The 25,939-nt window shown below is 39.8% G+C and overlaps 1 protein-coding gene across 1 annotated transcript in view; it reads left to right on the top strand.

The window, feature by feature from the left end:
- The window catches only part of tspan15 (tetraspanin 15), a 39,566-nt gene that overhangs the window by 5,841 nt on the left and 7,786 nt on the right, over window positions 1-25,939 (top strand). Inside the window, exons 2-5 of the mRNA XM_024430751.2 lie at window positions 4,748-4,933; window positions 8,972-9,046; window positions 19,139-19,234; window positions 24,481-24,597. Coding sequence (XP_024286519.1) covers window positions 4,748-4,933; window positions 8,972-9,046; window positions 19,139-19,234; window positions 24,481-24,597 — 474 coding nt within the window. The remainder of the gene's footprint in view (window positions 1-4,747; window positions 4,934-8,971; window positions 9,047-19,138; window positions 19,235-24,480; window positions 24,598-25,939) is intronic.

A 25,939-nucleotide genomic window follows, 5' to 3' on the forward strand; every position in this document is an offset into this window, starting at 1 on the left:
TGTATGAATAGTGGCAGGTAGGGTTGTACTGCATTTGTATAGACTCTATATTTTATTTTTATAGAAATATGCTGCAATCCAGCTTTATAAATAAAATAAAAAGTTATATTCACTGTCATTGTTTTCTGTGTCCAATAAGTTGATGCAGATATCAAGTATTCAATTTGCCATAGGGAAGAATTGTGAAATAGTCAGACCACAAAATCAGTCTGAATGTGCATTACTTCAGGTTGTTGAGAATCCACAGAGGCATGACAATGTGCTGGCCAGATCCTTGCAATGTCTGGATCCAATCAGCAATACCAGATAGGTGTTCGTTTATGGAGTACGTGGTATTGTTTTTATAAAACAGACAGTATCTGCTGAACTACTGTACTTGAATATAGTCTTTAAAAAAAATTCATTTGAATATAGTCATCTGTATTTTACATGTGAAAAGGTGAATTCCTTTTTATGCAGGTTTTTAATTTAAGGATTTGACATGCTTGTCTGATCCACATGTAATTTAACGGTACAGTACCGGCCACTGGTTGCATTATACAACAAGTTACTGTATTTTTACTGCTGAATTTCCTGTAATTTTTAAGATGCACTACCAAAACCTGATTGCAGTGAAATACAGTAAATATACAACAAGTTACTGTATTTTAAGTTTATGGTGTTTATTGCAGTAAAATGACAGTATGCTGCTGTATTTTGATTACTTGGGACTCAACTTCACATGGAATTTAAACTCCCCAGCATCTTGTTTGCCAGCAACCTGACTTTCCAAAGAGCTCTATTTTAATTTCATCTAACAAATTTAAACACCTGCAGTTTGCTAAATGGTATTGGCACTTGGATGAGAACCCGGTGCTATGGTCAGATGACCTGAAAAGAGCTCTTTGTCAATGCACACCAGTGGTGGGTTTGGTATCAAAATAAGGATGCCTATGCAGAAAATAACCCCATACATACTGTAAAGGTATCTTTGATATGGGGCTATTTTGCTTCCGCTGGTCCTGGGGGACCTTGTCAAGATCAACGCATCATAAACTTGACAGAGTACCAGGATGTTTTAGCCAAAAACCTGGTTGCCTCTGCCAGGAAGCTGAAACTTGGTCACAAGTGGATTTACCAGCAAGACCACAATCCCAACCACACATCAAAATATGAATTAACCATAAGATCTCAATTTTGCAATGGTCATCTTGAATTAAACCCCATTTGAAATTCTGTGGCAAAGATTCTGTATGGAGAAATGGTCCGAGATCCCTCCCAATGTCTTCTCCAATCTCCTAAAACATTTTAGAAAAAGGCTCAGTGCCATTATCCTCGGAAGGTGAGGTATTAAAAACAGAGGAGACAATGATTTTAACCCATCTTTTAGAATAAAATAAAAAAAACTTGTTATACTAATAAATATATCTTTCTCTGAGAAATTGTAACAGAACATTTTTTTTAAAAATTGAGCATATAGCTCAGTATTTTAGTCTTTTTTTGCTCATCTTTATCAAGGGTGCCAATATTTTTGGACTTGACTTTTTTTTTGTAGATGAGTTTGCCTAGCAACCACCGCTCCCTCCATTTGGACTGGTATCAAGTGATCAAAAAGCCTTGTAATTTCCTGTGTAGGCCTACCGTATCAGTCACAGTTCAGAACACAGTGCCGCCTCATAGCTGCTTGGTGTCTCTTTTAATTACATATCCACCTGTGACATCAGAACAGTCTGTCACGATCTCGGAGCCAATTCTTTTTGCAATAAAAACCTCTGTTAGAGCTGTGCACAATAGGTTTCCTTGAACTACTCCCAAAGCCAGAAATCTCTGCATTGGTGTTTTGAAGAGAAAATCAAATTGGCCCTGAAGCGGGGAAAGCTGTCCAATCAGCTGCCTGTGGCACACCTGGGGAGACGGGCATTCATAGACCTAGAGACACTGATTTAGTTGTCACCGGTATAGGATGTAATGAACAGCAGAGAATGTGTACTTTTTGTAATAAATCAGCATTACTTACTGGTTCATTAGTGCTGGAGGGGTTACTACTCCCATTATCGTTACCTCACATTCACTTTTCACCCAAGGTCTGTGAAGTAAGCTGAAGGGGGCAGTTTGAGTTTCTGCGTTTGCATTCATGTTATAAGTGAATTTAATTATTGTCTTTACTTTTAAAGAGCGAGCCCTTCTCAATGCTGTAATTACTTTGATACTTAGAGTAAACGAGGGATTGCTAATGCTTAGCAAACTAATCAGCTAATTGAAATGGCAATGTACTGCCAATTAACTTAATAGTAGGGCTGTGACAATACCAGAATCACTATTTTTTTCGAGGGCAAAAATGGAAATACAAAGCAGGCCATAAATCTTTTGCTCCTTCAAAAACCTGCTGTGTGTAGAATATTGTGTGCTATAGCTTGGGAAATAAATAAATGTGACTCTGGATGACAACATGATGTTTGTTTGAAACATTCGGGCTGTTTTCCTAAGGAAGTTAAATCTGTTTTGTGTCCTTGCCACGATACTAACAAGTACTGCGGTACTGGTATCATCCCGGCCCTACTTAATCCAGCAAATTAGAATGAATCTTTGCATTGTACTGTGTATTCTAAGAACTCTGAATAAATGGCCAATGATCAAGTTTGCCTGACGACACAACCAATGTAGGCATGATTACAAACAACGACGACACTGGAGGTGAGGGCCCTGGCTGAGTGGTGCCAGGAAAATAACCTCTCCTTCAACATCACAAAACAATGGAGCTGTTCATGGATTTCAGGAGACAGCAGAGAGAGCATGCCCCCATTCACATCTACGGGGCCGCAGTAGAGTTTGAAAAGCTTCAAGTTCTTCAGGGTACACATCACTGACAACCTGAATGGTCCATCCATATAGACAGTGGGTTGAAGAAGGCACGGCAAAACCTCTTCAACCTCATTCTGAAGACCCCTGCTTGACCCCTAACACCCTCACAAAAGTCTACAGATGCACCATTTGAGAGTATCCTATATATCTATATTCCGGACTCTGACATTGCTCATTCTGATTTCTTACAGTGGATTCGGGAAGTATTCAGACCCCTTGACTTTTTCCACATTTTGATACTTTACAGCCTTATTCTAAAATTGATTAAATTTGTTTTCCCCTTTTTAGCAATTTACACACAATAAACCTCAACTAACCGGAGCCCCCGCACATTGACTCTGTACCAGAACCCCCCTGTATAATAGTCTCGCTATTGTTATTTTACTGCTGCTCTTTAATTACTTGTTACTTTGACTTCTTATCTGTATTTTTTTTTTTTTTTTTTACTGCATTGACTAATTTGGTAATGACAAAGCGTAAACAAGTTGTAGAAAGGCCAAAGAGTTAAATCTTGGTTTCATCAGACCAGAGCATCTTGTTTTCTCATGGTCAGAGTCCTTTAGGTGCCTTTTGGCAAACTCCAAGCAGGCTGTCATGTGCCTTTTCATTAAGGAGTGGCTTCCGTCTGTCCACTCTATCATAAAGGCCTAATTATTGGAGTGCTGCAGAGATGGTTGTCCTTCTGGAAGGTTCTCCCATCTCCACGGAATTCTGGAGCTCTGTCAGTGACCATTGGGTTCTTGGTCACCTCCCTGTTCTTGGGAACCTTCAATACTGCAGAAATGTTTTGGTACCCTTCCCCAGATCTGTGCCTCGACACAATTCTGTCTGAGCTCTACGGACAATTCCTTTGACCTCATGGCTTGAGTTTTGCTCTGACATGCACTGTCATATATATATATATATATATATATGACAGACAGGTGTGTGCCTTTCCAAATCATGTCCAATGAATTGCATTTACCAAAGGTGAAACATCTCAAGGATGATCAATGGAAACAGGATGTGCCTGAGCTGAATTGAGTCTCATAGCAAAGGGTCTGAATACTTATGGAAATTAGGTATTTCTGTTTTTTTTATATATTTGCAAATATGTTAAAAAAAAAAACGTTTTGCTTTGTCATTATGGGAAAGGGTGTTTGAAGATTTTTTATTTAATACATTTTAGAATAAGAAAATGTGAAGGGGTCTGAATACTTTCCAATGCACTGTCATTCTTTTGTTGTGGTGTTTTGTATTGTTAGGTATACTGCACTGTTGGAGCTGGAAAAATGAGCATTTCGCTGCAGCTGCGATTAACATCTGCAAATGTGTACGCGACCAATAACATTTGATTTTAATCTAGCAGTGTATCTAGCACAGATGATGTTTACATTTCAATTATGAATTAACCTCAGCAGGGTGCCATCCCACAAGGTACAAGCCTGTTGAATCAATCTTGTTTACATGTCATTTCAACGACGAAAAAATAAATGTGATGCTGAATGAATGTGAAAAAATGATTTTATATTTGCAAAAAGTCATCAACATAAAGGGTTTTGGGGAATTTGTCCTCCGCAACTTTAAACCTAAATCCAATGTTTCAAATGGTTGTTGATTTCACATTTGAAATCATGTTAGTTGACAACTCAATCTATGTAAATCAAAACTAGACATTGAACTGATGTCTTTGCCCAGTGGGATTAAAGTTTGATCATAATTCATTAGATTTCTGTGTGGTCCACTATTTACAGAAACTAGATTAATTCATCTATGAGCATTAAATTAACATGAAACTATTTACATAGAGCTTTATCTAAGTTTTCTGATTTGACATTGCATTTTACAGGTAACCACTCAGTATAGGTAACCACTCTTAGCACCTATACTTAATTCTCATCTCCATGTCTGTCTCTATTTCTGGTAGCTGATTGGGGGGTTCATCCTAGCCATCGGTATCTATGCGGAGGTCGAGCGGCAGCGCTACAAAACCCTGGAGGGGGTGTTCCTGGCCCCCGCGATCATCCTGATTGTCCTGGGGGTGGTGATGTTCATTGTCTCCTTCATCGGCGTGTTGGCCTCCCTCAGGGACAACCTGATGCTCCTCAAAGTGGTGAGTACTAGGCCCACACAATTAAATACAACACTGTGATATAGGCTTGAGGTTCACCACTCACCAGACCTGGGTCAAATGCATATCTCATATTTTAATGTATTTAATGTGCACTTGATTTACCTTGGGCTTTACTGTTTTGGGACTAAATCATTGGTACCATTTACCACTAAATTCTAGGACATGGACTGTGTATAGGCCCTTAACATATTTCTCGATTGTAATTTCAGGTCTTCAGTGCTAAGGCCATGAGACAATGTAGCTCTCATGTCAGTATGCAAAGTATGAGCGCTGAACCATAAATGTTACCTGAAATATATATATTTATTTTATTTCACCTTTTTTTTAACCAAGTAGGCAAGTTGAGAACAAGTTCTCATTTACAATTGCGACCTGGCCAAGATAAAGCAAAGCAGTTCGACACATACAACGACACAGAGTTACACATGGAGTAAAACAAACAAACTTATTTTTCTACTGTATTATTGACTATATACAAAGTGATCAAATAAGGTGAGATAAGGGAGGTAAAGGCAAAAAAAGGCCATGGTGGCGAAGTAAATACAATATAGCAAGTAAAACACTGGAATGGTAGATTTGCAGTGGAAGAATGTGCAAAGTAGAGAAATAATGGGGTGCAAAGGAGCAAAATAAATAAATACAGTAGGGGGAGAGGTAGTTGTTTGGGCTAAATTACAGATGGGCTATGTACAGGTGCAGTAATCTGTGAGCTGTTCTGACAGCTGGTGCTTAAAGCTAGTGAGGGAGATGTGTTTCCAGTTTCAGAGATTTTGTAGTTCGTTCCAGTCATTGGCAGCAGACAACTGGAAGGAGAGGCGGCCAAAGGAAGAATTTGTTTTGGGGGTGACCAGAGAGATAGACCTGCTGGAGTGCGTGCTACAGGTGGGTGCTGCTATGGTTACCAGCGAGCTGAGATAAGGGGGGACTTTACCTAGCAGGGTCTTATAGATGACCTGGAGCCAGTGGGTTTGGCGACGAGTATGAAGCGAGGGCTAGCCAACGAGAGCATACAGGTCGCAGTGGTGGGTAGTATATGTGGCTTTGGTGACAAAACGGATGGCACTGTGATAGACTGCATCCAATTTATTGAGTAGGGTATTGGAGGCTATTTTGTAAATGACATCGCCGAAGTCGAGGATCGGTAGGATGGTCAGTTTTACAAGGGTATGTTTGGCAGCATGAGTGAAGGATGCTTTGTTGCGAAATAGGAAGCCAATTCTAGATTTAATTTTGGATTGGAGATGTTTGATGTGAGTCTAGAAGGAGAGTTTAGTCTAACCAGACACTTAGGTATTTGTAGTTGTCCACATATTCTAAGTCAGAACCGTCCAGAGTAGTGATGTTGGACGGGCGGGCAGGTGCAGGCAGCGATCGGTTGAAGAGCATGCATTTAGTTTTACTTGTATTTAAGAGCAATTGGAGGCCACGGAAGGAGAGTTGTATGGCATTGAAGCTCATCTGGAGGGTTGTTAAGTGTCCAAAGAAGGGCCAGAAGTATACAGAATGGTGTCGTCTGTGTAGAGGTGGATCAGAGACTCACCAGCAGCAAGAGTGACATCATTGATGTATACAGAGAAGAGAGATGGTCCAAGAATTGAACCATGAGGCACCCCCATATAGACTGCCAGAGGTCTGGACAACAGGCCCTCCGATTTGACACACTGAACTCTATCAGAGAAGTAGTTGGTGAACCAGGCGAGACAATCATTTGAGAAACGAAGGCTATCGAGGCTATCATCGAAGGCTATCATTTGAGAAACGAAGGCTATCTGCCGATGAGGATGTGGTGATTGACAGAGTCGAAACCCTTGGCCAGATCAATGAATACGGCTGCACAGTATTGTTTCTTATCGATGGCGGTTAAGATATCGCTTAGGACCTTGAGCGTGGCTGAGGTGCACCCATGACCAGCTCTGAAACCAGATTGCATAGCGGAGAAGGTATGGTGGGATTCGAAATGGTCGGTAATCTGTTTGTTGACTTGGCTTTCGAAGACCTTAGAAAGGTATGGTAGGATAGATATAGGTCTGTAGCAGTTTGGGCCATGAGTGGTCCCCCCCTTTGAAGAGGGGGATGACCGCAGCTGCTTTCCAATCTTTGGGGATCTCAGATGACACGAAAGAGGTTGAACAGGCTAGTAATAGGGGTTGCAACAATTTCGGCAGATCATTTTAGAAAGAAAAGGTCCAGATTGTCTAGCCCAGCTGCTTTTTAGGGGTCCAGATTTAGCAGCTCTTTCAGAACATCAGGAGAAGGAGAAATGGGGAAGGCTTGGGCGAGTTGCTGTGGGGGGTGCAGTGCTGTTGACCGGGGTAGGGGTAGCCAGGTGGAAATCATGGCCAGCCGTAGAAAAATGCTTATTAAAATTCTCAATTATAGTGGATTTATCGGTGGTGACAGTGTTTCCTATCCTCAGTACAGTGGGCAGCTGGGAGGAGGTGTTCTTATTCTCCATGGACTTTACAGTGTCCCAGAACTTTTTTGAATTTGTGTTGCAGGAAGCAAATTTCTGCTTGAAAAAGCTAGCCTTGGCTTTTCTAACTGCCTGTATATATTGGTTTCTAGCTTCCCTGAAAAGTTGCATATCACGGGGGCTGTTCGATGATAATGCAGAACGCCGTAGGATGTTTTTGTGTTGGTTAAGGGCAGTCAGGTCTGGAGAGAACCAAGGGCTATATCTGTTCCTGGTTCTAAATTTCTTGAATGGGCATGCTTATTTAAGATGGTGAGGAAGGCATTTAAAAAAAAAAAATTAAAACGGGCATGCTCTACTGATGGGATGAGGTCAATATCCTTCCAATATCCTTTTTAGCATAGCATCAGTTGGTTGGGTTTCAGCTTGATTTGTCTGCAAGGTCCAACAGGGTTATTAAGACACAATTACTAATGAAAGTCCACTAGCTACATACGTTTCATTGATGTATTAGTTTGGCACAGTTTAGCCACCCGCATTCACAACATTTGAAATATGTAATCAGACTTTAGCAGGCCCCCAGGTCCATTTTAGATATGACACATTGCTCTGATGAATTAATGACTGGAATAATATTAATCACATTTTGAGATGTTTGCATCTACTTTTCAGTAGATGTATTGGCTTGAGTTTGATTCCTTCTGAACGAATGAGAGATTTTTGTCTTCTAAAAGCAATAACTTTTTTTTGCCTAAACAAATTCTGCTATTTTATTTCACTTGGGAATACATTTTTTAATTTTTAATTTTACCCCCTTTTTTTCTCCCCAATTTCGTAGTATCCAATTATTAGTAGTTACTATCTTGTCTCATCGCTACAACTCCTATACGGGCTCGGGAGAGATGAAGGTCGAAAGTCATGCGACCTCCGAAACACAACCCACAACCCAGCTTCTTAACACAGCGCGCATCCAACCTGGAAGCCAGCCGCACCAATGTGTCGGAGGAAACACTGTGCACCTGGCAACCTTGGTTAGCGTACACTGCGCCCGGCCTGACCAGAGGAGTCACTGGTGCGCGATGAGACAAGGATATCACTACCGGCCAAACCCTCCCTAACCCGGACGACACTAGGCCAATTGTGCGTCGCCCTATGGACCTCCCAGTCGTGGCCGGCTGCGACAGAGCCTGGGCACGAAACCAGAGTCTCTGGTGGCACAGCTAGCGCTGCGATGCAGTGCCCTAGACCACTGGGGAATGTTTTTTAAATTTTTGTAATGGTACTGTGTGCAGAAACTACAATACAGGCAGTTTTAAATGGCGCCTGATATTCCAAGACATTAGGCATACAATTGGCAACATCTTAGAACAGTGCCCCTTCAATTTCATCATGCAATGATCAATATGTTTGTTTTTCATGTATGAGGGCACCACAAGTGTCCCCTATTCATTATCAACATTTTTTTTGTCTTAGCTGAGCTGCTATCATAGCTTGTGGTTCACAAGCTATGATCAAAGGAAAGCTAACCAGACAGATCCATTAAATGTTTTTATAAATAAAACGATTCTGTGTAAAAACCTTGTAAATGTGATTTTGTTTTTCAGTTTCTCTACACCCTGACAGTCTGTCTCATTCTGGAGCTCCTCGGTGGCATCCTGGCTCTGGTCTTCAGGCATCAGGTACCTTAAACTTATTACTTAGCCATTATTAAACTCATAATCATTGAGAGAAAGCCAATCTTTATATACACAAAAGGGACTCATGCCACCTCTTATTGGATACATTTACCTTGGCTTGTGCAAGTAGAAAGCTAACAAGTTTATGAAACAGTGTCCATTACAATAAGTCAACATAGTGGGACAAAATCAATTGTGTTATCAGGCAAGGATATTAACTGCTCTTTTCACCATTCTCTGGGTATTTCAGATTGACCCTTGTGGTTTCCATATAGGAATTTTCCAATGTCTTGTGTCTGATATTCCATTCCCGTTATGTTTTGAAATTTGTGAAAAGATTTTTGGCCGGATAAAATTGACAAACTTGCAAAGAGGGAAAGATGTAGGAGGACTATTCATACCAAACTTTAAATTGTATTTCCAGTGTTAGCAGTTGTTATGCTTTAACACAGACCCCAAAGCAAATCAGGGGGAGGAGAAGAGGATAAATCATAGATGTTATGCTTAGGGGTAGATGGTTGTTCCTTCCCTGTCCTCAGTGATCCTCTCCTCCAGTGAACAAAGGGACAGGATGTAGTTTATAACACAGCCCTAGCTTGTGGTTGGCCAATTAGAAGTCCTTGCAATAAAACTGGGCAAATGGCCAAATAACAAGTATCTTATTTCAGGCTCACTGTATAGACAAATTCTTCCCATGTCTCTGACACATTGCTCATCAGTCCCCTATTACAGAAAAAACACTTTCCATTGATCGTTAGTATTTTATTGACTTCTCGTCCTCTGTCTCTGCGTTGTGTATTTATCTTCAAAATATTGTTATACTCCCCCCTAGACCATTTAAAAATAAATAAATATATATATATATATATAATATAATATATACTTAAAATGTATTTTTAGAAAAAGTGAAAAAATAGACAGTATAAAAAACATTAACAGTAAGCATAAAATCATTCACATTAAACACCATGCATTTCATAAAACACAAAGAGCATATTGTACTTGCTGTTACAATAATAAATAGATTTCAAACAATGTTATAGAAAATAAGTCTTAACAGGTGTAATGATGTCCCTTATGATTCCTACCACATCCTGTATTAGGAGGAAACTCACAAAATATAATTGTCTACAAGACCATATTCATTCATCCTATTGGCAAGGTAATCATTCACCAAGTCATTTAAAAGTGACCAGCTCTTCCACACGGGTATCAGTCCCACATAGATAATTTTGTCAGAACATCATTTATAATAGTTATGTTCTGACAGTCTGCAGGGAATGAGGAATTCTTCTTCCGTTGCACTTCACTAGTGAGCTTGTATTGTTTCAGGTACAGTCCATGGTTCAAGGGATATTGCTGCAGCTTCAGACAATAGGTTCTCATAACCTGTAAATGAAGGAAACAAAAAAGTGAAAGTAACATGTCTTGGTTTCAAGAGAAATTTATTTTTCACATAGATTTCCCTAAGTAAGCATGTCCATATATATATATATATATATATATATATATATTTCAATTACTAGTCCAACGCTCCAACCACTAGGCTACTAATGTTAAAACTATTGCCTATCCATTTCTCTTCTATACAAATAGGAGAGATAAAGGAAGTTCTATGTGAAGTGTTGCTCTGGATGAAATGCCTTACCATTAATATATATAATAATACCATTTAATATATATATATATATACATATACATATACATATACACACACACACACACATTTCTTTTTTTTTCAGGAAAATGTTGGACTTTTCATCTAGATATCCCTAATATGACAACTGTGGTGTACAACACAGAAGCTTATCAGGTTATGATCATCTTACTACGCTTCTTTACCCGAGATTGGCCCCCGATGGCTAATCAAGCAGTTCTTCATTCTCCAGGATCCTCTGTCATCAAAATGGACAACCTTGCAAATGAGTGACATGTATCCATCCTGATTTTCTCCTTGGACTTTTACTGTTGTTATGAGCAAAACTTGATAAGGACCTTTCCATTTTGGCCCTAATGTCTGTTACATCTTTACATCACCCACTGTCCTGGTACTATGTCATGTCCCCCCATCGGGACTTATTCCCCAGGCCTCTTTTACTTGTCTTTCTGCTTCCCCTACTGCATTAGAGAGTTGTATGCAATAGTTAAGCGTTGTGTCACTCATGAAGTGAACGTCTGCTTTTCTCAACTCTAACGTGTCTGGTAGTGACATGGGTCAACCTGTGACGACCTCAAACAGACTCAACCCTGTGGTTTTATTATGTGTTGCTCGTATACTACATAATACCGTAGGCAATGCATCTGGCCATGCTATCCCTACTTGATGCTTTGAAATTCTCTTTCCAAACTCGATTTGTGTGTTCTACCTGCCTACTCGATTGAGAATGAGACTGGCAACTACACTGCCCTTATATGTTCAGAAGACGAGCTACCTCCTGACACACTTTTCCTGTGAAATGAGTGCCTTGGTCGGAATATAATTGTTCCGGAAATCCCCATCTGTGAATGATTTCTCAAATCAGAATTTTAACTGTGTGTTGTGCAGTTCCTTTCTTAGTAGGGTAGGCTTCAACCCATCTTGAGAAACGACCAGCATATCTTCATGTCCTTTACATTTTGGCATTGTGATGTAATCAAGCTGTAGATGTCTGAAGGGTCCTGGTGGAGCAGGTGCTTGTCGTGTCTGTACTTTCACTCGTCCCTTGGTGTTGTGTCCCATACAAATATTGCAATTCGCCATAACAGCCTCAGCCTCTTTCTACACACCTTGATTCCACCATTTGCTCACAAAACCATAAACTATCTTGTCCACACCAATGTGTCTCCAAAGAGTGGATCTGTCACCAAGTAGGGTAAGAGTGCATTTGGCGCTACACATCTCAGGTTGTATTTCCACACCTTCTTGATTGAGTTTGCATCCTGCAGCCATCCTTTCCCACACTTCATCTTTTGGTGCACTGCCTTGCATATCTCTAATGTGTTGCAATGTATCCAAAGTGTATCTCCTGATCAGTTTAGGAGACAGGTGTTCTCTTGGCAGCCGCTTTAGCAGCTCTGTCAGAAAAATCATTACCTTTACTCTCATCTGTAAAGATTTTTCCATGTGCTTTAATTTTCAAATTTGCAACTTGTCCAGGTAACTGGAGAGCATTCAGTAGAGCCATTACCTCTAGTCCATTCTTCACAGGAGCTCCCAGTGATGTCATGAATCCTCTGTTTTTCCATTAATTTTTTTCAAAATCATGGGTAACTCCAAAAGCATACCGTGTGTGTGTTAGTTGTTTTTCCTTCAGCCTGCTTACACACTTCTGTCAAAGCCACCAATTCCACCAGCTGTGCTAATATTCCTGCAGGTAACGTGCCTGTCACTTTCACATTGTAGTAACTGCCCAGCCTGCATTCCTCACACCCCCCTCCACAATGCTTGAACTGTCTGTGTATAAGATAAACTCAGGATTTTCCAACAGATGACTCTTAATAAACCCATCAAAGAGCTGATCCAAAACTAACTCACAACAGTTGTTCAAGTAATGTGGTATGTGGAGGAAGCATCAGAGTAGCTGGATTACATATTGTGCCACATTGTATGATGCTGTTAGCAGCCTCCACTACTTTAGTAGCGGCCATGGCTTCTTTGCTAGCACCAGCATTGTCTTTGGGGACCCTGCTTCTCCTCGCCATTCCTCATAAGAACACGTTTTCTTTTCTGACATTCTCGTTGCCAGTGACCAGAACATGTATGGCTTTGTATCCATCAGCCACATTTTGCTCTTTGCCACCCACAGCTCTATAAACCTTTTTCTTCAAGGACACAATGTTCACGGTTGTTCAAAACAAGAGCTAATAACTGTAACCCATCATAAGGATGTAGTTTGTGGAGTTTCTTAACGCTTCAAATGGTCCCATGTGTTCCCATACCCACTTCTCGTGGATGTTTCAAAATGTTTGACCATTCATCCAACTGTTTTGGAGATGCTGATTTGTGTGTGATTACTGTCACTAGAGGTTTGTCTTTACTACCTTTTACAGCCTGTGTTCTGGTTGGACTAAGACATCATTCGTCACTGCTGTCAGTATCTGTTGACTCATAGCTAGGCAGTGCTAACTAGATGCTTGAATCCTGATCTGCCTTGTGCAATTCAGAGTGGGGGTAGATTGAGGGAACAAAGGGGTCCACTTGTTAGAGCCATGTCTGTTTTACGACCCTTCCCTGTTATTGTTGAATTTCTTCCAAGGTTTTGATCTGTTCACCAAGAGCTTTCAAACTGTCTATCTCCAATGTCCTGTCATGATTCCTCAGAAAGATTGTCTCATCCCATTTCCTTACTTTGACTAATACAGTTAAAGACCATCGTGTCTTTGTCAAGGAATTATGCATTCTCTGTATTTTCCCCCAAGCTTTTTGTATATCTGACATATTCCACATTGACAGAATATTTTTCTCTTGCCTACACCTCTACTTTGAAATGGTTCATCATATCACTAGACAGTGAATTTAAAATCTTTCATGCTCACATCAGGAGGAGCTGTGCTCTTTTTCAGAGTGGTTTTCTCACTTAACAATTGCATTATATTAACTTCAAAAGTTGTTTTAATATACATCTCTATGTTTATATATTTATTTGACTGCAAAATATGACCCCTTTCTTTTAAGGACTCAAACGTCTTCTAGAACACATTGTTTCTGTAGGGCTTGGCTACCCATAAAACGTATGTTCACTTCAAAAAGTTTGTTGAAAGCTTACAGTGGTACCTACTTTAAAAGTTGCGAGCTTACACTGCGGGACTTCGAGGTACCTAGCATCATGGCTTCATTTTTCCAGACCACCGCAAGGGGGAGTTAGAGCACTCATTATGCATTTGAGTCCCAAGGTTTTTATATGACCAATCATATTGCGTTGTTCCAATGACGAGTTTGATGTTTAAAACTGGAACGTTTTTCATCCAAAAATTAAAAGAGCGCCCCCTATATCCAAGAGGTCAACTTATTAACTTCTTCGATATAGGGGGCGCTCTTTTAATTTTTGGATGAAAAACGTTCCCGTTTTAAACAAGATATTTTGTCACAAAGATGCTAGACTATGCATATAATTGACAGCTTTGGAAAGAAAACACTCTGACGTTTCCAAAACTGCAACGATATTGTCTGTGAGTGCCACAGAACTGATGTTACAGGCGAAACCCAGATAAAAATCCCAATCAGGAAGTGCAGCATTTTTTTGAAACCGCCTCATTCCAATGACTCCTTATATGGCTGTGAAGGAGCTAGGAGTCAGCTTATGTTTTCCACGTTTTCCCCAAGGTGTCTACAGCATTGTGACGTATTTGTAGGCATATCATTGGAAGATTGACCATAAGAGACTACATCTATCAGGTGGTCGCTTGGTGTCCTCCGTTGCAATTATTGCGTAATCTCCAGCTGCAGTATTTTTCCGTTTGCTTCTGATGAGAAGCCAGCTGCCACCACTGATAGATTATGGAATAGATATGTGAAAAACACCTTGAGGATTGATTCTAAACTACGTTTGCCATGTTCCTGTCGATATTATGAAGCTAATTTGGAAAAAAGTTTGGCGTTGTAAGTGACTGCATTTTCCGGTATTTTTCTTAGCCAAACGTGATGAACAAAACGGAGCTATTTTGTCTACACAAATAATCTTTTTGGAAAAAATGAACATTTGCTATCTAACTAAGAGTCTCGTCATTGAAAACATCCGAAGTTCTTCAAAGGTAAATTATTTTATTTGAATGCTTTTCTTGTTTTTGTGAAAATGTTGCCCGCTGAATGCTAGGCTTAATGCTATGCTAGGCTATCAATACTCTTACACAAATGCTTGTGTAGCTTTGGTTGAAAAGCATATTTTGAAAATCTGAGATGACTGTTGTTAACAAAAGGCTAAGCTTGTGTTTCAATATATTTATTTCATTACATTTGCGATTTTCATGAATAGGAAAAGTTGCGTTATGGTAATGAGCTTGAGGCTATGATTACGCTCCCGGATACGGGATTGCTCGTCGCTAGAGGTTAACTGGCTTCATTATTTATGTATTACCAGTTGATGAAGAACAACTCCAATTTCATTCATCATTGAACATTTTGGCTACGAATAAGTAAGAATAAAAACGTTTTTAACCTCTGACACCCCATCCCGTGAACGGGACCGTTTTCATCTTACACTAATTAGCATAACACAATGGACATAAATCATCCTAGAAAATATTCCTATTCATGAAAATCACAAGTGAAATATATTGGAACACAGCTTAGCCTTTTGTTAATCACCCTGTCATCTCAGATTTTCAAAATCTGCTTTACAGCCAATGCTAGACAAGCATTTGTGTAAGTTTATAATAGCCTAGCATAGCATTATGCCTTGCTAGCAGCAAGCAACCTTGTCACGGAAATCAGAAAAGCAATCAAATTAAATCGTTTACCTTTGAACTTCGGATGTTTTCACTCACGAGACTCCCAGGTAGATAGCCAAAGTTAATTTTTCCCAAAAGATTATTTTTGTAGGCGAAACAGCTCCGTTTGTTCTTCACGTTTGGCTGAGAAATTGCCCGGAAATTGCGGTCACCACAACGCTGAAAATGTTTCAAAACTAGCTCCATAATATCGACAGAAACATGGCAAAAGTTGTTTAGAATCCATCCTCAAGGTGTTCTTCTAATATCTATTCGATAATATATCCGTCGGGACAATTCCTTTTTCTCTAGGACCGATTGGAGTAATGGCTACCTCTGCACTTTACGCGAGAAACTCTCTCGGAGCCACCATGTGACCACGTACGCAATGTGCCCCCATACGGCTATTCTTCAACAGAAATGCGTAAAACTACGTCACAATGCTGTAGACACCTTGGGGAATACGTAGAAAGCGTAAACTCGTTGAAAATTCAGACGGAAGCCATATTACAGTTCGTAGAAACGTGTCAAACGAAGTATAGAATCAATCTTTAGGATGGTTTTATCATTTATCTTCAATGTTTCAACCTTGAGAATTCCATTGTATTTCTACAGACAAAGGAATGCAGCTAACTCTCACGGGAGCGCGAGAGACAGCTCATGGCACTCTGCCAGACACCTGACTCAATCAGCTCTCATTCCCACCTCCTTCACAGTAGAAGCCTCAAACAAGGTTCTAAAGACTGTTGACATCTAGTGGAAGCCTTAGGAAGTGCAATATGACCCCATAGACACGGGTATATTCAATAGGCAATGACTTGAAAAACTACAAACCTCAGATTTCCCACTTCCTGGTTGGATTTTTTCTCAGGTTTTTGCCTGCCATATGAGTTCTGTTATACTCAGACATAATTCAAACAGTTTTAGAAACTTCAGAGTTTTCTATCCAAATCTACTAATTATATGCATATTCTAGCTTTTAGGCCTGAGTAGCAGGCAGTTTACACTGGGCACCTTTTTATTCAAGCTACTCAATACCGCCCCCCCCAGTCCCAAAGAAGTTAATGGCCCTGACATTCTGGCCTAACCCTTCATCTGACATATCAATATAGCATTCCCTGACAGACCATATTATGTTCTTTCATCCTTCTGTAAAAAAGCTAACTGTTACACTGTCATGAAATATGATTATATATTGACTATGAAACAAATAGGACATGGCCTGCTTAAGAGTTGCCATGAAAGAAAGTTAGATGAATTCCCCTGGAAATGGCAAGAACAGGCGTTCATAGCTAAATGCTTTTGGTTAGCTTGAGAAATCATGCAATTATTATTATACTTCTACTGGATGGATGGATGGATGGTAGAATGTTATGAACTGACACTGAATCGTAGGAGGTAACTACTACCTATGTAGAAGTTGGACGGAAGAACGGCCAGTGCTGCTTACCTGAGATGCCATCATCACGCAGTCCTTCGTAGGTGTCCGCTATGACTTCCTTTGTGTCGGAAAGAAAGGCTGAACGGTATTGGTTGTAGCCAAACTGACACTCAAAAAATGGCCGAAATGGAGGGTGGTTGAATGCGAGTTTTGTTTTCAAATACATTTTTTGTTCTCAAAATATTTGAGGAATAAAATGCATAAAGTTTTGTGCTCCATTACAAAATATTTGATTGCAAAAAATGTTTTTGCTTTCAGAACAATTTTATTTTGGATTGAAAATAAAGTTTTGCTCTCGACAAAAATAAATGTACCTCCATAGCATATAACAATTTGCCTGTGACTAACCACACCTTCATACAAACTTGCTATGCAGAATTCTTGACGCACAACCGAAAGTGCTGCCATATCCTGCCAGCACGCCCACAATCGAGCCACTCAGGCGGAGAATGATGTGTGGAAGAGGGAGAGGAACGAGATGGGAGTAACAACAATTTGTTTCAAGTTGGGGAGGGGGGCTAATAGCTGAACAATAGACTATTCAACCTTTACTAAAGAATAGTCTAATAGCCGAGCTAGGTGTGGAGAAAAAAAAAACTATCACAGACCAGATTTGCCCTAACGACCAAGGGGTAGTTACAACACTGATTATGTTTTTGGGTCCCAGTGCACTAATGTGTCTCTAACTGACAATGAATGGGCAATATAAACCAAATAATGAACTGATAATTGTGTACGACTTCAAATGAAACAAGCAGGGAGCAGGTTTCGAACACTCAACCTTCTTGCCCGTAGTCCAGCGCGCTATTGACTGTGCACCAAAAGCCTGCTCAAGCCGCAGAGTCGATAGAGCGTGTCCTCGCGGTAGCTTGCTACGCAATGTAATAAAGTAATGACTTTCAAGTAAGTTACCTTACACATTATGTTTGCTGACAATTTGTTAGCTATGGTGTCCTTACGAACCACATAGCTAACATACCGGTACATACTGCTGTAATGATATGCTATCTACCTAACGTTAGTAGTTATACATCAAACTTGCCCGTATATTTACTATAGGTTAACTACCCAACGTTTATTGACTTGATTATTCCCGTCATTCTTAGCTTAGCTAAATGGTATAGTTGTGCGTTCTCAATGGACATTCGGGTGCTTTCGTAAATTCTTTCTGGCTATCCGATTTCAGAGCACTCTCGTCTGAGTGTACCAGAACGCAAAATAATGAGTTTACAAGCCCTCAACACCCATTGAATATGGCCGGTGTCAGTAAACGTCTACAAAAAAACTTTAAATTAAATTTGTTTCCAGCAGCACAGTTAGTCACCAACGCTCTGGTTAACATGAAAACTGCCTAACCAGCTCTGCTAGGGTGAGTAAAATGGTCAGAGTGGTCTCATTTGTGTCTGGAAGTAGCTAGCCAACGTTAGCTTGGGTGATTGACTGCCGTTGTAAGGCCAGAACGCTGTATCTCCCTCATTTTCCAGAGTAAAAGCCTGAAACAATGCCTAAAGACTGGCCATGTGTAAAGGAAGCCATAGAGACCGTGAACTGGGTCCTAAGTCTTTGTATGGTGGATAGGCTTTCAATGGAAAAACAGACTTTCAAAGTAATAGTACTTCCTGGTTGGATTTTCCTCAGGTTTTTGCCCGCCATATCAGTTCTGTTATCCTCAGACATTATTTTAACAATTTTGGAAACTTTAAGAGTGTTTTTCTATCCAAATCTACTAATTATATGCATATCCTATCTTCTGGGCCTGACTAGCAGATAGTTTAATTTGGGCACGCTTTTCATCCAAAATTCCGAATGCTGCCCCCTACCCTAGTGAAGTGAATCAATTTGTTAGGTTAATGCAGGGATTTTCAAACTTTTCTTGCCCAGGGACCCCTCCCAGGCAAACCAGCGACTCGGGGACCTTCCATCATATGTTAGCAAGAAAAATGCCATTTTGAAATTGTAACGGTAACTAATCCGCCTAAGGTCCAATACAGATATGTTTCAAGTCTGAACATGATCCTGTCAGAGGTTACATGGCAATTTGTGTCTTGAGGAATTGCTTATGCCAGGATTTAGGACAATAAAGTAGTTTTTATAGACAGGAGCAATATAGGGAGAGTTCAAGTGTGGGTGCATTGAATTCCTTATTAAATGTATAAACAAAAATGTACTCAATTGTTTTAAAGCTGCCTACACTATCAATCCTACAGTCTTAATATATTTCACCCTCTTTTTCTTTTCCACCATCATAGACTGTGGACCTCTTAAACAAAAACATTCGTAAAGGAATAGTGAATTACTATGATGATCTGGATTTCAAAAACATCATGGACTTTGTTCAAAGAAAGGTAAGATTTCAGTTTGAAAAAAATTAATGGATATTCTTTTTAAACTGTTTGCCAGGATTTGTGTCTGCGATTCTTTGTTTTTCATTGCCTTTGAACAAATGTAATTTGTGATTATTCACTTTGACGACATAATGGGAGGGGTTATGTCACAAAGGGAAAAGTGGTTCGTTGTAATTAGAAGGTTCCTACCGGGTGGGGGAGAGATGAATGCTGTCAAGGCAGCATTGGAGTTCTCATTCTCACCCCTAACCTTGACAAAATCTGTTACAGAGAACCCATTTTCTCCAGCAATCCTGCTTTTCCATAAGTTGTTACACAGGAGGACTACTGATGATAGAAAGTAACCTGGGTACTGTGAAAAAAGTATTTGCCCCCCATCTAATTATTTTTGACTTACATTTATTTGAAATGTTATCATATCTTAACCAAAACCTAATATTAGATCAAGAGAACCTGAGTGAACAAATAACACAACAATTACATACTTACTTCATAAACAAAGTTAGGCAACACCCAATGCCCCTGTGTGTGAAAGTAATTGCCCCCTTACACTCAATAACTGGTTGTGTCACCTTTAGCGGCAATGACTGCAACCAAATGCTTCCTGTAGTTGTTGATCACTCTCTCACATCGTTGTGGAGGAATTTTGGCTCACTCTTGCATGCAGAACTACTTCTACTTTCAGCGACATTTGTGGATTTTCAAGCATGAACTGCTCGTTTCAAGTCCTGCCACAACATCTCAACTGGGATTAGGTCTGGACTTCAAATTTGTTGCTTTTTAGCCATTTATGTAGACTTAATTGTGTGTTTTGCTCATCAAATTTTATTTGTCACATAGTTAGCATGGTTAGCAGATGTTAATGCGAGTGTAGCGAAATGCTTGTGCTTCTAGTTCCGACAATGCAGTAATAACCAACGAGTAATCTAACCTATCAATTTCACAACAACTACCTTATACACACAAGTGTAAAGGGATGAAGTATATGTGCATAAAGATGTATGAATGAGTGATGGTACAGAACGGCATAGGCAAGATAGAGTAGATGGTATAGAGTACAGTATATGCATATGAGATGAGTAATGTAGGGTATGTAAACAAAGTGGCATTGTTTAAAGTGGCTAGTGATACATTTTTTACATGAATTTTTCCATTATTAAAGTGGCTGGAGTTGAGTCAGTATGTTGGCAGCAGCCACTCAATGTTAGTGGTGGCTGTTTAACAGTCTAATGGCATTGAGATAGAAGTTTTTCAGTCTCTCTGTCCCTGCTTTGATGCACCTGTACTGACTTCGCCTTCTGGATGATAGCGGGGTGAACAGGCAGTGGCTTGGGTGGTTGTTGTCATTGATGATCTTTATGGCCTTCCTGTGACATCGGGTGGTGTAGGTGTCCTGGAGGGCAGGTAGTTTGCCCCCGGTGATGCGTTGTGCAGACCTCACTACTTTTTGGATAGCCTTACGGTTGTGGGCGGAGCAGTTGCCCTACCAGGCGGTGATACAGCCCGACAGGATGCTCTCGATTGTGCATCTGTAGAAGTTTGAGTGCTTTTAGTGACAAGCCAAATTTCTTCAGCCTCCTGAGGTTGAAGAGGTGCTGCTGCGCCTTCCTCACCACGCTGTCTGTGTGGGTGGACCAATTCAGTTTGTCCGTGATGAGGAACTTAACTTACTACCCTCTCCACTACTGTCCCGTCAATGTGGATAGGTGGGTGCTCCCTCTGCTGTTTCCTGAAGTCCACAATCATCTCCTTTTTGTTTTGTTGAGTGTGAGGTTATTTTCCTGACACCACACTCCGAGGGCCCTCACCTCCTCCCTGTAGGCTGTCTCGTCGTTGTTGGTAATCAAGCCTACCACTGTAGTGTCATCTTGCTGCATGACCCAGATGACTTCAGCTCACAGACAGATGGTCTGACATTCTCCTGTAGAATTCTCTGATACAGAACAGAATTCATGGTTCCTTCTATTAAGGTAATGCGTCCAGGTCCTGAGGCAGCAAATCATTCCCAAACCATCATACTACCACAACTATGCTTGATCGTTGGTACGAGGTTCTGCAGTTTGGTTTTCACCATGCATAAATGGGACCCATGTCATCCAAAAAGTTATACTTTTGACTCCTCTTTCCATAGAACATTCTTCCAAGAGTCTCGATGAACATCAAGGTGCTTCCAGGTGCTTTTTGGTAAACTTGAATCACCTTTTTGGATGACAGGAAGTGTTTGGTTGCTGTCATTGCAGCTAAAGGTGGCACAACCAGTTATTGACTGTAAGGGGGCAATTACTTTTTCACACAAATTGGGTGTTGCATAACTTTTTGTTTATTCAATCTTTTTTTTATTTTTATATTTGTAAAATCAGGTTCTCTATTTAGTATTAGGTTTTGGAAAATCAGCAAGGTGGCGTGGCACATACTTTTTCACAACACTGTATATGCCAAACAAGTATTGTGCTTTATTTCAAGCATTTATACTCACCACAAGCCACACAAAGCTGTTTGTAAAATGGAAAATGTTTCAAGAAAGAACTAAATTGGGACTCTGAATGTTGGAGGACAGCTTTGTCTGTCTCTCATAATAGAACGTTAATGTGTCATACCGTCTTCATTCTCTCCAACTGTGTGATGTGTTTTGACATTCTCCTAAAGCAGGTAGAACAGGAGCTTTGAAAATCCCCACTGAGGGAGATAGTTGTGGTAGTTTGGGCTTGTTGATAGAAGGAAGTAGATCAATACAACTGCATCAATAGAGTGCTGCTGTCCCCTTTTTTTTTATTTTATTTTTTTACTTTTTTTTACTCACTATTGAATATGATTTTGTGTGTAACCACAACTGTGTGCTGTAGGTCTTACCTAGTATTAGACCTAGCCTAAGGTACTTTGACAGAGTTTTCATAGATACTTTTTCTTAAGTGCTACCTTATGGTCAGATGTTGAACTGCATCAGATTAGACTGTATTTTAAAAAGGAAGTAGGTGTATTTCTGTTTACTTTTAACTCTGAGGTGTTTCGCCAGCCAAGTTAAAGACTGGCTCTCGAATATGTGACATTCTGCCACTAGATTGAGACATCATCTGTAAATGTATTCGTATAAAAACGTTAACTTCATGCGAATATGAAAGGTGCACGTTTTACCAGCCACATGCAATACATTTGTGAATGTTCATTGCCTGTCTTTACACTTTTTAAGCAAAGGTCTCTGCTATTTCAAGTCGTTACATTTGTATGTATTTATTAAGGACTATAATTATAGCAGGATATTTTAATAGCACTCAAATGGATGCACACATCTCAAGCCTCTGATTTCTGGCTTATATATTTGGCTTCTAGGTTTTGTGTGTTTTTAAAACTGACATTTAACACAGGCCAGTATTTGTTTGATGATCTCTAGAGTAGGCCTAGTGTTGCTTTGGCTTGGTTAGTTCTTACTCTGATAAATCTGAACTGGACTACTTGGTCTCTGTGGTGAACCATGAATTGGTACAAAGTGCTTGTATGAGCTGCTGGAGGAAAGGTTACTTGCTAATCTCCCTAAGCACACACAAGATCTCTCTCCCTCATGTTCTTGTAACTCAATAATGTCAGTGCCGCTGCAACTCAGTTCTATACTGAACAAAAATATGAATGCAACATGTAAAGTGTCCGATGTTTCATGAGCTGAAATAAAAGATCTCAGAAATGTTCCATCCGCACAAAAAGCTTATTTCTCTCAATTTTGGGGCAGAAATGTGTTTAAATCCCGGTTAGTGAGCATTTGTACTTTGCCGAGATAATCCATCCACCTGACAGGTGTGGCATATCAAGAAGCTGATTAAACCACATGATCATTACACAGGTGCACCTTGTGCATGGTACAATAAAAGGCCACTCTAAAATGTGCAGTTTTGTCAAACAACACAATGCCACAGATGGCTCAAGTTTTGAGGGAGTGTGCAATTCACATGCTGACTACAGGAATATCATTTTATGTTAATTTCTCTACCATAAGCCGCCCCCAACATCGTTTTAGAGAATTTGTCAGTATGTCCAACCGGCCTCACAACCACAGACCACATGTAACCACGCCAGCCCAGGACCTCAACATCTGGCTTCTTCACCTGTGGGATCGTCTGAGACCAGACACCCAGACTGCTGGAGAAACAGAGGAGTATTTCTGTATTTAATGAAACCCTTTTGTGGGGAAAAACATATTCTGATTGGCTGGGCCTGGCTCCCCAGTGGGTGGACCTGGCTCTCAAGTGGGTGGGCCTATGCCCACCCATGGCTGTGCCCCTGCCCAGTCATGAAATCTATAGATTAGGGCCTAATGAATTTATTTAAATTCACTGATTTCCATATGAACTGTAACTCAGTAAAATGTTTGAAATTGTTGCGGTTTTATATTTTTGTTCAGTGTACATATCATCACATCCATGTTTTGTGAGTTTTCTTCAGGAATACATTTGTTAATGGGTAAAGATACCTGATTTATCAAAAAGAATACGATTTTTTTTTAACCTAGTCACGGAAGGTGGAAATTGCATGTAACTGGCAAAATACTGTTTCCTTTACAGTTACCTGTACCTCAACACATTTTAAATAATCGTGTTAATTTTGATCCCTTTACTGAAACTTTACAGGATTCTAAATTACCAAATTAATTTGTACAACCATAATGCTATAGCTCCTGAAATAGTGTACTTAAAACTTTCAGAGAATCCTATCCAGGTAATTGGAGTAATTACTAGCAATGGCTCTAGGCATGTTAAGAGCCTTTTCAGATCTTTGCTTTGAAGACAAAGCAGATTCACAGTGTATAGCTCAGCTCCTTTGAATTATAGCCTTGCAAAATACTTCCTTTAAACCTAAATTGTGTTTTATGCTAATACAAAAGCTCAACATGTAAACAACATTGCTGTACCAGAACAGAAGAGTTAGAAAATGTATTTGACGCTCAAACGATCCACAATTTTATGAACTTGTTCATAAACCCTTTATAAGGCCTTCATAGTCTATGCTTCACAAATCATGTAAGCAAATGGCATGCTAGAGGTTGACAAAGGGGTTATGCCACATTGTGTGCCTGATTTTAAGGACCTGTTAAAAAGCTTGTATAGGATGAATTGCTTAAAACAGTGTATCTCTGTAGGCATAAAGGGTTTAAAGAGGAACCAAGGTTTTTCATAATGTTGAATATCATTCTAGAACTGTTTTTGATTTATTAATACAGCTATGTTTGTCTGTGCTTTATCGCTGTCTGTTCTTTACAGTTCAAGTGTTGTGGAGGGCAGGAGTACAAAGACTGGGAAGTGAACATGTACCATAACTGTACAGCTCCTGGACCACTGGCATGTGGCGTTCCTTACACCTGCTGCCTCGAAAACAAGGTCTGTTCTGCTCTTTCATTGAGAGCTCATGATGCAAATTAGAATATAATAGATCTTTATTTAAATCAATTTGAACGCATTGTTTGGTGTCACAGTACCCATCCCAACACCCCACACACATGACAGTCTTGGAGCAGCACAGGGTCAGCTCAGCAGAGCAGGGACCCTGAAGCAGTTTCTTTCAAAATGGCAGGAGGTAGCATATGGGATAATGATGCCAGCAACCCTATGGCTGCAGTTCACTCCAGTCTGCTTTTACGTGTCAGCCCTGTGATTCAAACCGACAACCTTCCTCTTATTGGTCCGAGACTCTAACCTTGAGGCTACCATTGTCTCCAAATGTCACTGTCTTTTTCTTAGTGTCTTTGTACTAAACAAATCTCGGGTTGGGAAGATCACACTCAAATTTTGTCTGGCAAGAAACATGGAAATGTACAACCAATTCTGGTTATTTGCACTCATAATTTAACTGTTTAGCATTGTGGTGTTTCAGCAGAGAATGGTTGATTAGAGACCACATCCATGACAACTCTTCATGTCCCTTAACACGTTTTCATACTTGTTGAAAACTATTAATCAGTACAGCTCAGATTTGTTTATCTCTAGATGCCTCCTATGCCATATTTGTTCCCCTCCGTGTTGTTCTGATCTCTAAATATAACAGTAGGGTCGTTCTTGAATTACGGTCGCATTTGGGCATCGCATTATGGGGAAAATGAACAAAACATATTTTCTTCTCATTCTAAATCAATATGGTAACTGAATTACCTTTTTTAAATAGTTTTTGATAACAAAAACTATTTTTTTTTACAAATTAATATATAATTATTAGTTCAAATGTCTTGAGTCAATAATTATTCAACCTCTTATGGCAAGCCTAAATACGTTCAGGAGTATCAATGTTCTTAAGTCAAATAATAAGTTGCATGGTGTTTAAAATGTTGTTTTTCCATATCTGTGCTCCACACTGATACTATGATTGTTTTTGAAAGAAAAACCTTTTTTTTCTCCATTTTTTTAAAATAACATCAAATTGATCCGAAATACAGTGTAGACATTGTTAATGTTGTAAATGACTATTGTAACTGGAAACTTCAGATTTTTAATGGAATATCTACTTAGGTGTACAGAGGCCTATTATCAACAACCATCACTCCTGTGTTCCAATGGCACGTTGTGTTAGCTAATCCAAGTGTATCATTTTAAAAGGCTAATTGATCATTAGAAAACCCTATTGCAATTATGTTAGCACAGCTGAAAACTGTGCTGATTTAATGAAGCAATAAAACCGGCCTTCTTTAGACTACTTGAGTATCTGGAGCATCAGCATTTGTGGGTTCGA

The sequence above is a fragment of the Oncorhynchus tshawytscha genome, linkage group LG01, assembly GCF_018296145.1.
Source record: "Oncorhynchus tshawytscha isolate Ot180627B linkage group LG01, Otsh_v2.0, whole genome shotgun sequence".
Lineage (NCBI taxonomy): Eukaryota > Metazoa > Chordata > Actinopteri > Salmoniformes > Salmonidae > Oncorhynchus > Oncorhynchus tshawytscha.